This window comes from Dermacentor andersoni, chromosome 1 (assembly GCF_023375885.2).
Source record: "Dermacentor andersoni chromosome 1, qqDerAnde1_hic_scaffold, whole genome shotgun sequence".
NCBI classification, from domain to species: Eukaryota; Metazoa; Arthropoda; class Arachnida; order Ixodida; family Ixodidae; genus Dermacentor; species Dermacentor andersoni.
Genome location: NC_092814.1, coordinates 270,798,159 through 270,811,438, shown reverse-complemented (window position 1 = coordinate 270,811,438; position 13,280 = coordinate 270,798,159). Strand labels below are relative to the sequence as shown.

At 46.5% G+C, this 13,280-nt stretch overlaps 2 protein-coding genes across 3 annotated transcripts in view; one reads left to right on the top strand and one right to left on the bottom strand.

Annotated features, from left to right (window-relative positions):
* Positions 1-8,002: 8,002 nt before the first annotated feature.
* On the bottom strand, positions 8,003-11,854 carry LOC126547624 (uncharacterized). Its single transcript, XM_055063143.2, has one exon. It carries the CDS (start codon positions 11,474-11,476, stop codon positions 8,420-8,422), a length of 3,057 nt encoding a protein of 1,018 aa, XP_054919118.1. The 5' UTR covers positions 11,477-11,854; the 3' UTR covers positions 8,003-8,419.
* Positions 11,855-12,049: 195 nt separating this feature from the next.
* The window catches only part of PIG-K (Phosphatidylinositol glycan anchor biosynthesis class K), a 38,211-nt gene continuing 36,980 nt past the window's right edge, over positions 12,050-13,280 (top strand). Inside the window, exons 1-3 of one of the 2 annotated variants that reach the window (XM_050195533.3) lie at positions 12,050-12,316; positions 12,391-12,557; positions 12,645-12,780. In XM_050195533.3, coding sequence (XP_050051490.1) covers positions 12,236-12,316; positions 12,391-12,557; positions 12,645-12,780 — 384 coding nt within the window. In that variant the 5' untranslated portion in view covers positions 12,050-12,235. The remainder of the gene's footprint in view (positions 12,317-12,390; positions 12,558-12,644; positions 12,781-13,280) is intronic. The other variant, XM_050195532.3, reaches the window with a different exon arrangement.

Genomic DNA, 13,280 nt, shown 5'->3' with positions numbered 1-13,280 from the left:
AATATTTGCCTGATGATAATCACCAAAGTAGCAGTGCATGAATTTCTTCAGCACTTGTGACAACGAATATACATGAATGTCTATTTTGGGTCGATTCTTTATTAGGGTATATTTATACTGGGCTTATATTTATTTGTGTGCATGTTTAGTTATGCTGTGCGCTATCTAAGAATTATGCAATAAAGATTTGTGTTTATTTTGTGGTAATAGGAGGCATTCACTTATTTAGGTGTCCTTTTAGCATCTCAATTTTTTTCTTTTTATCCAAACATGGAAATAAAGTATTGGACACCTTACAAAACCTTGAAGTTGGCTTCTTTACACAGGAAGAAATGCTGTTGCGGTCTCCATGGTGACGGAAACGAAGCAAAATTTTGGAGCAATACTGACAATTTCAAACAATGAGGCAGATAGATGCAGCAGGAACCTTGCGTAACAGGAAGCGAGGGTGGTTAGATGCCACCATGGAGGAAGGAAACTGAGGAGAGGCCCTACCCAAAGCCACCTAGGAAAAAATGTAAGGCCTCCGCATCACCTCCTCTCCCCTGTCAATATGTCACGAGAGTCGGATGGTAGCGGTGGATGGGGGAGCGCTGCGTTTCTAGAACGCGGCGCGCGTTCTGAAAACAAATTTTCTCCGTGGCTGCAACGCTAGAGCGGCAACGCGTGGAGCATTTGCTTGGTGGCTTTGGTGGTGCATGCTGCACCGTAAACGCGATTGCTTTTCTTCGATTGTGCGTGGTTCGTCGTACACGGAAGCGCAACGATGCCTGGCTGTTGTTGCGCACCAAACTGCAAGTCCAATTATGACGGAGGACAAAGTGTCCGAGTGCACAAGTTCCCATCTGACCGAGCCACTCGGGAAGCATGGACGAGAGCAGTTCCTCGGAAGGACTTCTCGCCAACGAAGTACACAGTGGTAAGTATTTCTTCTCTCTGTTGTTATTCTGGGTTTCCAGACGAATAGGTTTCGTCAGCATAGTGCGCAATGCATTCGTGCACGCGTGCACAATAGATGGGTCTCTGCACCTGTCAACGCGTTTGTAAATTCAACGTTTTCGTCGAGCTTCATACCTGTAACGGCTTGTTTTTTTTTATTTCAGCTCTGTGAAAAGCATTTCTTGCCATCGGATTACTTGAAGACGACATCTTACACGGACGTCAAGACAGGAAAAGTGGTCGAAGTTGCCATGAAAAACATCCGTCTGAAGAAAACTGCAGTTCCGAGCTTGTTTCCCAATTGCCCTGCCTATTTATCGCGTCCGCGAGTGTGCGTTCGAGAAGCGCCGGCTGCCAAAAGAGCGCGCTTGAAAGCCACATATTTGCAAAAAGCAATAATGCTTTCTCAGCAAACCCAAGCAGAAGAGGATGCCAAAAATCTGGTTGGTAGCTTTGCGGACTTGCTGAAGGCCTTGCCAAGCTTTCAGTGTTCGGACTTCTGGACAGTTTTGAACAAGGGCTCCAAGGTTTTCTTTTTGGACTTGTCACTTCAATCTGCTCCTGCAGTCCGTACTTCGATGATCGTGTCCACAGACCTGCGCGTCGAAGTATGTTTTGGTGAAACGGGTGTGAGGAAGTGTGGTGATATTTTAGTTCCTGAAAAGCTGTGCGACTTGAGAGATTTGAAAAGTGTGTTACACATGATCGAACAGACACGTAAGGATATCAGCACTGAGCGTTCTGAAAAGGCCCGTCATCTACTGACATTGGTTTCGACATTGCTAGAGGAAGTAAGTGGAAAACATTTCGCATGCGAGTTGCAAGAATGGCATTTGGAAGTGCTTAAATTCTTGAAGAGTCAAGTTCATCTTGTTTTGAATGATGCTGGCCGATATCCCCCCGATTTATTGGTTTTTGCTAGCCTTTTGTTCACAATTTCACCTCATGCATATAGATTCCTGAGAAGTTCGTTGAAGCTTAAGATACCGCATCCTGATACGATCAGAAGACTGTGTTCATCGTACGATGTACGCCCTGAAACGGAGCAGCAAGAATGTAGCTTTCTTTCCTATGCAAAGCGTATTGTAAGCACATATAAAGAGCATGAAAAGACTGTAACGTTAATGATTGATGAGATTCACCTTCAATCATTTTTTGATTACAAGGCTGGGTTGGTTACTGGTGCTGCGGTAAATTCATCGACTGCAGCAAAAGCTGCCCACGTATTTATGATACAGAGCCTGCTTTCTTCAAACAAGGATGTTGTACACATCCTTCCTGTGGCACAAATCGATGCTAAGGCGCTGCACGACTTCCTTCGGAAGATTGTTCTTGATCTAGAGGCATCTGGTTTTAGAATAATCGCAGTGATCTCGGACAATAACTCCATAAACAAAAAAGCCATGTCCTACTTCGCTAAGCCGGCAAGTGTCAGCATTGTTTACCAGCATCCTGCTGACCCATCACGACCCCTGTTTTTTGTGGTGGACCCAGTTCACATACTAAAGTGTATAAGAAATAACTGGCTGAATCAAAGAAACATTGGCAAATGCATGTACTTTCCTGAACCGAAGAGTGATGAGGCTGAACCAAAGATACTTACAGCATCTTTCAAGGTATTATATATGCCAGCTGCACGAAGCTGAAAAGCATGAGCTCTTGAAGCTAGCACCAACGCTCACTTTGAAGGCACTGAAGCCCTCAAACATGGAACGGCAGAACGTTAAACTGGCCTTAAAGATTTTTAACTCATCTACTGTTGCTGCTCTCAGTGTTGCAACGTTCCAGCATGCAAAGGAAACCTCTCAATATGTTGACACCATTTTGACTTGGTGGAACATTGTTAACGTCAAGACGCCAAGAAAAGGACAGCGGTTGCGAGATCAATTGCAAGGTCCAATAGTTTCACCGTCATGTCCTCAACTAGAATTCTTAGAGAGAATAGTTCAATGGCTTGATCACTGGAGAAGCCTCGAACATGACAATGGCCGCTTGACACGTGAAGCGCACATAGCTTTCAGCCACACTACCCATGCCTTGCACGAACTTGCCATATACTGTCTCAAAGAGCTTCATTTCGAGTATGTTCTTTTGGGCAAATTTCAAACTGATAGCTTAGAGGATCGCTTTGGAAAGTACCGGCAATTGTCTGGTGCCAATTACCACGTGTCTATAAGGCAGATATATGAATCTGCAAACAAATTGCGTTTGCAGAAGGTTCTGGACCTGCCAGATTTGGACATTCTACTACCACCGAGCGCGAACACGTTGGAGACAAGTGTACATTCAGGAAACGGCCAGTTTCAAGTCACTGTGACCGACTCCGACATTGAGAAAAAAACGTCAAGGCTACCGGCACTAACCTATGTTGCCGGCTATTGTGCCCATGCAGCTCTAAAAAAGCTGACATGCGCATCTTGCAGTGAAAGCCTTGTGATGCAAGACGTCGATCTAGATGACCCTGAGAATGCATTAATCACGAAGATGACAAGGGGTGGCCTGAAGTTTCCACGAGCAGTTGTAGTTAATGCTGTACTCTTTACTGAAATTATATTGGACAAGCTCAGGACACCAGAATATGCCGTACGATTTTCAGCCTTCCTAGGCAGAAAGATACTCTTGTCGGCCTTGTGTTCGCTACCCTTCATGACTTTGAGGATGTCGATGTGTGTGATTTCGGTCATCCTGCACAGGAGGTAATGGGGCATGTTGTAAGTGCTGCAGCGAATACACTGCTGAACAACTTGCGCCGCACAGAAAACGACAAATTACGCAACGCCAAGAACGACCGAAAATTGCAGACCTTGAAGGCCTGAGATGTTTCTCATTATTTATTTTTTATTCATGAAGCTCTGTTTTGTTGAATACGTATGTTTGTGTTGACAGAACCCTTGTAAAAAGAAACCTGTGGCGTAGCTAGGACTTATTTGCCTACATTATCAAAATTTAAACCCTGCATTTTGGCCAATTCAAATGTTATTTGAGTGCATTGTGCTACCTGTTTATGATTCGAACTCTCCATGCTACCGCAATCCATTAATTGCATGTTTTCCTTTAGGACTGAGAGTAGGCCTCTCGTTTTTTACTTACTTTTCACCATTATCTCAGTATTTTATGAAGACCAATAAGGCCTGCAAACAAGGCGGGTGGAAATAATATAACCACAAGAAATGGTACAACAAAGACGGAAGCTTATTCTATTTGAGACTTAGTTGTGCGTGACCCTATAATAATAAAATTTTAACAATAAAATGAACCTCCATATTCGTGTGTCCAGCGAGGACTGTTTTACGCAATGCAAGAGTGAGAATGATAATTGTATATGGAAGATTTAAAATGTTTGTTTCTGAATGCAGTTCTTATCATTTGTGAATAAAGTATATTCTGTGTCTTCAATATGCAGTTTTCCTCTTTCTTTCTTTCCGTCTAAGGTTAAAGTGACTAAGCTGCATGCAGTTTGCTTGTCTTAGTCCCGACCAAACATCACAAGCACAAGCAGGTCGTGTTGCGATACACGCAAAAAAGAAATGTCGCCAGGCAAGTAATCTAAGGAAGGTATGAAATAATGTTGCTTTCTATGGTGGTGTTGACTGCGGTGAACCAGCGGCTCCCCCTTATTTTTTGCGTCAGCTATACGTGTCTTGCTTTCGAACCGAAGCATATGCATTTATAAGGTGCTGGCACTTTAAGGACAGCACTAATTTTCCCATGCCATAGTATCCGCGACGCGCAAAGAGACACCCTGCAAGCGCAACGAACCTAGGCGCGGAGACGCCGACGGCGTCGACTGTCCGGCTCATCGGGCTCATCCGACTAGCGTGACGTCACACCGGCGTGCGGAGGCCTTCCTTTTTTTTCTAGGTGGCTTTGCCCTACCCCCTCCGCGCGCTGGGAGAAAAGTGTGGAGGAAGTGACGTAGTAGGTTCTCCTCTTTTTTGCTGATTTTTTATTTCCTTGCCGTAGCGGCCACGCCTTTCGGGCCACAATGGCGGCTTTGTTTTGGTTCTGTGCGCTCACACGTGTTGCTCCGTAGGTTTCGTACCGTGGCAAAGGCGCCGTGCGGGCAGGTTTGCGTTGGTCTCCGTGTTTTGTTGCGCTGCGTTATCTGTACCGTGCTCTCCCGGATGTTGCTGTGGCCAGGTGAGACAGGAGGAACTAAAGTTCGTGAAACGAACGCGCATGCAACGCTGTACGCAATGTACCGCGCCACGGCAATTGCTACGGACGAAGGAATATCCGCGGGAAATTTTGCCCTCTTTCGCCGAATCATGCTAACGTGCTAACGATTGCTTAGTGTTGCTGCGGAGCGCGCGCGTCCGAGCAGCACGGTTGCGCGCAGCGCGGCGTGGTTTCGCGAGAAATGTAAACAAGAGAGGAGAGCTGGCCCGATAGGCGGAGCAACGCCATGAGCAACGCGAATTTCCAGCTTCACTTTAGCTTCCCAAAGAGTGACGTCAGGGCCTCTCCTTAATTTCCTTCCTCTGTGGATGCCACACAGCACCTGGTTTCTGGCTAGACAGTCGGCTGCACAATCATGCTGGAGTGTTCACTCAGCAGGCAAGCTGTCTTATAGAGGTTGTGCAAAGTGTCTGCTATGCTGCTGCTGTTAGGGGTAGCAAGCAACTAGAAGCATGTGAAGCCTCCATGCTGATGGTTGATAACTAGCAAACAGCCTTCCTGGCCTTGTATACATGCATCCACAGTTACTATGACTGTTTGATACTTTTGTTCTTGCATGCCATGAAGGGGAAGCACTTTATGGTTAGGCTTACTTAATGTTACTTAGCTATAAAGAATTTAGTGTACAGTAGTACTGCTCTATGTTGTGCAACATTCATAAGCACCTTCCTGAAAACACAAGCCAGCTTTACATGCATTCTACTGGCTTCACACATGCAGTCACAATGTTCATTGAGTAAAGCTCGTTCAGTTCAACAGTAGCTTCAGCTGCATGTTGATTGGATTACAAGTAAGTTAAGCAACCAATGCAGGCGGCCCATTTACCTGCACAAAGGAGCTTGATAGGTTCAATGGCCATAGCATTCAGTTACCAGTGAGAGTGACTTTATGCTATAAAGCTAACTGGAATTCGTACACAATTAACAGAGCACTTGCTTGTAAAGTGAAATTTTGCTCACCGAATCCCACTAATTTATTTAAGTGAGCACTAAGTAGCCCAGCAACATGTCCTCCCCAATAATTCAGCGATTACACTGGCCTCAGCTGGCAGTAGCATGCTTAATTTTTTTAATAGATTATTTGCAGAATAAAGTATTGCTGCATGTGTGTCTTTGCCTTTGACAAATGTGCAGAAAAAATGGGAGCTGTGACATGGGCTTTTTAAAATAACAGTGTTCCACATGAACATGGGGAAAAAAGAATTGTGGAAAGACAAGTGTTCCACACCGAATCTCACATTTTCAAATATTATCTACATCTTTTGAATTGCAGAAGCTGGGCCCTCACATCAATATTTCAATATACAGGGTGTTCCATCTATCATGCATCGCATCTTTAAAATAGACGGGCCATTCTAAGCGAAGATAACCAAGTGCATATTGTTCAGTTGAGTAGAGCAGCCACAATTTTTTTAAATTAAATTATGGGGTTTTACATGCCAAAACCACTTTCTGATTATGAGGCACGCCGTAGTGGAGGACTCCGGAAATTTCGACCAACTGGGGTTCTTCAACGTGCACGTAAATCTAAGTACACGGGTGTTTTAACATTTCGCCCCCATCAATATGCGGCCACCGTGGCCAGGATTCGATCCCACGACCTCGTGCTCAGCAGCCCAAGACCATAGCCACTGAGCAACCACGGTGGGTAGTAATTTTTTTTTTATGCTATTCAATTTATTAATTTCAACTACCTAATTTGCTAATTACTGTTCTGAATGCAGTGCTGTCAATGAACACTTTGTAGAATATTGAAAGAAACTTAAAACTGGCATGCTTTCAGCGAGGTATATTTTACCTGTTTATTCTTTCCGGCTGATAATAAAAGCCAGGCAAAAATGAAAAATATCACTTAACTGCCCACCTGCACCAAAAAGCAGTGCCCTCAAACACGCTACACAAGTGTTAGTGAGCGCTCTCTTTCCACGACGCATCAACCACCAGTTATCGGTATGCTTTGCTTATCAACACCAAGAAGCTGCGCTGTCGCAGGCACTAACTGCTATGTAGTTTGCTTGAGGGAGCTGCTTTTTGATGTGGGCTGATGGTTAGTCACAGGTTATTTTTCATTTATCGCTGGCTTTCTTTATCAGCCGGAAAAAATAAACAGGCAGAAAGTATCTGGCTAACAACATGCCAGCTTTAAGTTTTCTTCAAATTCTTCAGTGACAGCACAGCATTCAGAGCAGTAATTAAAAAAATAGCTATTAGCAATTAATTATTAAACTGAATGGCATCAACAAAGACATTACTGGTGGCTACTTTACTCAACAGTGAATATGCACTTGGTTATCTTCGCATAGAATGGCCAGTATGTTTTTCAAAATGTGATGCATGATAACTGGGACACCCTGTATAAGCTTCACTGACAGTCCGATATCACTGCAATTTTTATTGTAATACTACTAATGCGATGGCTGTCAGTAGTTGTAGTTTTTAGCCGACTGAATGGCAACTATGGCTGTTATGTCAACTATGGCCTTCTTTCACCAATGCATTCATCATAACACAGAAATCAATCGTTGGATGTATTTTCTAGCATGTATGCCAAAATGCAATTAAAATAACCCACTGGGAAAACATTCAACATGCCTAACAACCGAAGTTCACTTGAGGCTGCCTTGAAGCTATGTACACAAGGAAAGTGGAAAGGAATAGAATCAGGGTGCTTGCACAACCATAAATTTTCTGAAACATGGAAACTTATGCAAACATTTAAGAAGCTATCTTAATTTAGTTAAATCAGCAAGAAACCACGAACAGTGACACTTTTGCAGCATAGCTAACAATGCAGTAGTTTCGTCCTTTCTCACTTGGCACATGTTAATTGGGACACCCAATACGACAAACATGTGTATAGAGGAATGAAGCCATAACATCCAATATTGATTACAATGGTACAAACAACCTCTTTATTTAATAAAGTGCACTCTTTGCACTAATAAAAGGTTAATGGCAGGGTGAAAACAGTTCTACATGAGGGTTGACGACTCCTCAAGCTCCAACAAAACCACTTCATTTCCGCCCTCGGCACCTTGGCTGCTGACCACCTGGACGTCTTGCCCAACTGCCTGGATGTACTTTATAAAGTGCACTCTTTGCACTAATAAAAGGTTAATGGCAGGGTGCAAGCAGTTCTACTTGAGGGTTGACGACTCCTCAAGCCCCAACAAAACCACTTCATTTCCACCCTCGGCACCTTGGCTGCTGACCACCTGGACATCTTGCCCAACTGCCTGGATGTACTTAATAAAGTGCACTCTTTGCACTAATAAAAGGTTAATGGTAGGGTGCAAACAGTTCTACACGAGGGTTGACGACTCCTCAAGCTCCAACAAAACCACTTCATTTCCACCCTCGGCACCTTGGCTGCTGACCACCTGGACGTCTTGCCCAACTGCCTGGATGTACTGCCCTTTGACAACTTGCATGCCTTCCTGAGAAATAAGCTCCATCGCATGCTCACCAGAAACAATCTGGATCCCATCTTCACCAACAACTTGAATGGCACCTTCGCCAACTACCTCGATGCCACCTTCACCGACAATATGCACATTTTCTTCGCCTATGACCTCCGTTCCATCCTCCCCAACAACATGAATGGTCTCTTCCCCAACGATCATGCTCTCATCCATCATTTCTATAGCTTCAGTGCCACCAGCACCAACCATTTCGAGGTTGTGCTCCTTGACCACAATAGCATTGTGAACAGTTCTGAGATGCCTCTTGAGGTCAAAGATAGATACACAGCCCTTGCTGCAAAACGGGCAAGTTGTTTTGAACCTGCGTGTGTGCATGACGACCTGGTGAGTACGGCATCCTACATATGACTGGAAGCAGCGTTCACAGTGCTTGCACTTGTACTTCTCGTTTGTGTGCTTCCGAAGGTGCTGTGAGAGGGCCAGCTTGGAGCCTAGCTTGCGCTGGCAGTAGCTGCACTGGAGTGACTCACCCTCAGTTGATGGGTGGTGGAAGGCCATGTGTGCTTGCTGGCTGCTCAAGTATTTGAACCGGATTCCACATATGTCACAGCCAAGGGGCCAGTGATCCATGCGCGAATTGCCAACATGGCGAGGACGCTTGGCATGGTGGTGCTGCTGCTTGTGGAAGGTCAAACCCTGGGGTGCACTAAAACGTTTGCCACAGTCAGTGCATTCATATGGTGTCTTGCCTGAATGGCGTAGTTGGTGGTTTTCCAGGTAACCCTGTGTCTCAAACAGCTGGCCACAGACTGGACATGTGAAGCCCCAGTTTTCCTGGTGAGCAGACAGGTGCTTCTCAAACCGCTCCTTGATGAAGAAAATACGGGAGCACAGGTGGCAATGCAGCTTCTGGTGCAGGTGACGCCTCGCATGGTGGGCTGTCAACTCAAACCTGAACACGAAGCCACGATTGCAGATTTCACATGTGAATGGGTACGTGCCTGTGTGGCTGTATACATGGCGACGGATGGTGCGCTCACTGTACGATGTGAAACCACATTCTTCACACTGGAAGTTATGAATAAGGCCCAATCCAGCCACTTGCTCTTCTGTAAGTTTTGACCGATGACTCATGACCAGGTGCTGTTGCAGGTGGCGCTCAAAGTAGAAGCGCTTGGAACAGTGGGTACAAGCAAAAGGCAGCAGTCGAGCATGCACAGCCTCCTCATGGCGTTTAAGAAATTGCTTCGCTGTGAAGATCTTGGGACACTGAGAGCAAGGGAAACGACGACGCTCAACCTGTGTGTTGTGCTTACGGGTATGAATGTACAAGCTTGCCTTGCCCCGAAATCGAGACGGGCATATTTCACACGCATAGGGCTTTACATTGGGATCACGATGGTGCTGCTGCAAGTGACGAACCAAGGCTTTTCGGTGAGTGAGCACTTCACTGCACAGATTACAGTGGTAGTCTTTAAATCCTGGCGAAGACTGGCTGGGAGTTACTTTCACAATGTGGCTGCTGCTGTGTGCCCCATATTCCTCCTCATTAGAAAACACAAGGGTGCAACGTTTGCAGGCGTACACGCCCGCAGTGGGGTGTTCGTCACTGATATGGTTGCACACTTCTCGGAAACTCATGCCTGTACACTTGTCACAGAGCGTGCAGCGAAACTTCCCTTCATCAGGGCCAGTTTCAGGGTCTTTTTCAATGCCATTAAATGGACTGAAGTCAACAGGATACATGTCAAGCTTTTCAGCATGATGCTTAGATACATGCTGCCGGTAGAAGTGGCCTGTCAAATACACCTCGGAACAGAACTCGCAGAAGAAGATTTCCTCTTCAGCAGAAGACGAGTATGAGCGCCTCTCTGGGCAGGAAAGTTCCTCTCTGACTTCCTCAGAATTAACTGCATTTCGAGCTTGTGGCCTGTTCTCTGTTCTTGTTACAAGTTCCTGATGTGCACGCAGTTTCCCCACATGTGGTTTGGCTTTATGGCCAAGGAGCTCCCTCTTAGTAATAAAGCCTTTCTTGCACTCTGCACAACGAAAAGGAAGCCTGCTGCGAGGCAAGTGTGACCACATGTGGCGTACCAGGCTGAATTTGCTGGGGAACTTCTTACTGCAATGCTTGCAGGCCTCCAGTAAGCCATGTTCCAGTGCTCCATGTTTCTGCAGCTCTGACTCGAAGTGAAATGCCACAGGGCATTGATCGCAACGAAATGCGCCAACCTCATCACCGTCGGACGCCGTACTTTCGGCAGCACCATCGCCGACGTCGTCGAAAGGTGAACCTGGCCGTGACCCAACCGACGCATCGCTGTCGCTGTGATCGTCGACACCACCGTTAGCCTCTGCTGATTTCGGCACAGTAGCTTGCAGATCCGCGGATTTCAATGTCGCAGAGACCGCCGCCACAGGTGTTACGACCGCAGGCTCGGCACACGCTGGCCCGCCCCTTGTAGCATTTGTTGTTGCATTCTTAGTGGGCACGTCTGTGTCGTCTACTTCCTCTTCATTTTCTTCTTCGTCGTCCAAGTCGATGGTCATGGGGAACTCAGAATCTGGTGGCGCTTGTTTCCGCTGCTGTGACGGTTGTGGCAATGCTGGAAGTGGGGACTTTTTGAGAAGGCTCACCGTCTTGTTTGGTTTCGGGACCAGTGGTGGTTCAGCGCCTTCTTTAACGAGAGAGATGCGGATAAAGCATTGTGGGCTGCCATCGACGAGTGGAGACGATACGCGGAACTTCTGGCTCACCATACGGGCAAACTCTTCGGTGAACTTGGTTGTTTTGACAGGCTGTCCTTTCTGGAAGGCACCAAACACGAGGGACACTGAGCCGCCCTTGGGGACGCCCTGAGGAAACACGAGCTCCGCCGTGAACGGGTCGATGTCAAAGTTGAGGTAGATGAAAGTCCGCTGCTCATTACTCGCCATCGTGAAGCGCGTGCGGAAGGTAAGCGCGCTTCGCGCAACTGTGTAGCAGACGGAGAAGCACGAAAGATAGCAACCTCACTTTAAATGTCCTCACACACACCGCACAAGAACGGTCCATCGTCGCATTTGTTTACGACGCACATTTCTGGGGCAGCGTTCCTGAGCGCGTCCAGTCTGCGTAGTCTCCGTAGGTACAGCAACCACAGCAACTTCGAACATCCACGCGCCGCACAGATTGATCAAAAAAGAGATGCGGCGCAAAATAATGGATATATGAATGCTACTAGCACGTCCCCATCACAAACATTCGTTTAGCGATATTATTGCGTCAACCGTTGTGCTTATCCCTCTTGGCGTTTTTAAGTACTGGATTGGATTGACTTCAAGAACATACGTTCAACAAAGGCGCAATTAAATTTTACTTATTTTGTTTATAAGTATTATTCTGTTCAAAAAACAACTAAAATTGCATATTTACGTGCTTTAGAGCACAAAATTCTTTATAAGGAGCTCTAAATAGCACTGAAGGGATCACTGAAGGAGGTGTGACCTGTTGTACCGGTAGTACACTGTTCCGGTAGTCGCGCGGCTCAAGCGATCGGCACTGCATCACGATGGAGCCATGGAGCGTGCCTGTGCGAGTTGTGGGAGGGTGGAGTGTGCCGTTGTAGCTGTGGTGTGTTGTCAAAGTGGTTTAAAAAGTTGTTGGAGCCCCAGGAGATTTGGACAAGAAGCGCCTTCAATACACATGTTTCAGGAATGACCCTGTGGAAGCTAGTTCTGTACCTGTTTTACACAGTATCGCTAATTTTATTGGCAGTGCAGCCGTGCCAGTCACAGGTTAGTTGGTGCCCGTAAGTGCAGTTTTCTGTTTCACCTCTTTTGGACTGTTGCTGTTTCTCTGCTTTTACTAGCACTCCAGCGAGACCGTTGATGCAAAGATCTCCGAGTTCTTCAGATCTGGCCACACTAACAACTGGGCTGTTCTCGTGTGTACATCGAGATTTTGGTTCAACTACCGGCACGTCGCGAACGTGCTTTCCATCTACCGAAGCGTGAAGCGTTTCGGCATTCCCGACAGGTAGGACATTTCAAGTGTGCGCGAGAAAATTTGAAAGCGACAGTTTGGCCACTTATTTATTACTTTGTGATTTCACCACACATTTAGCCAGATAATTTTGATGATCGCCGATGACATGCCTTGCAACCTCCGCAATCCGAAACCGGCCACCGTGTTCAATAACGCTCACCACCACATCAACGTCTACGGCGACAATGTGGAAGTCGATTACAGAGGGTATGAGGTAAGGATGTCCCCTCCTCCCATCGTTCATGGTCCCTGTGGCTGGCTATACCATTGTGGCTACCTCAAGTTTGTGCACAGAGTAGCACAAGCACTGCGGGTAACACGGCAGCATAGAACGCCAGACCGCGCGGTAAGGTTCTGACTGGTGGGACTGGAGAGAAAGATTTCGAGGTTGTAGAAGTAAACAGGGAAGTGAGGTGTGGTGGTTTCCAACGAGACGGGATCCACTTCAATCACAGGCTTGGACGAGAAGTGGGTTGGCGACTTGCTGGTCGCGCGGTTGCCTTTTTGGGGGCTCACGGGAGATCAGGAGTCCAGTGTAGGTAGCAATGAAGAAGGTCCCCTAGGGGAACCTCGGAATAGCATCGCCGTCAATAAAACAAAAAGGAGGAAAACAAGAGAGCTCGCCATGCAATAAGCTACATAAACATGCAGGGCGGCAGAAGAAAGGAAAAGTGGGTAGAGATTGAGGAGCAGTTAAATAGAGAACGAATAGGA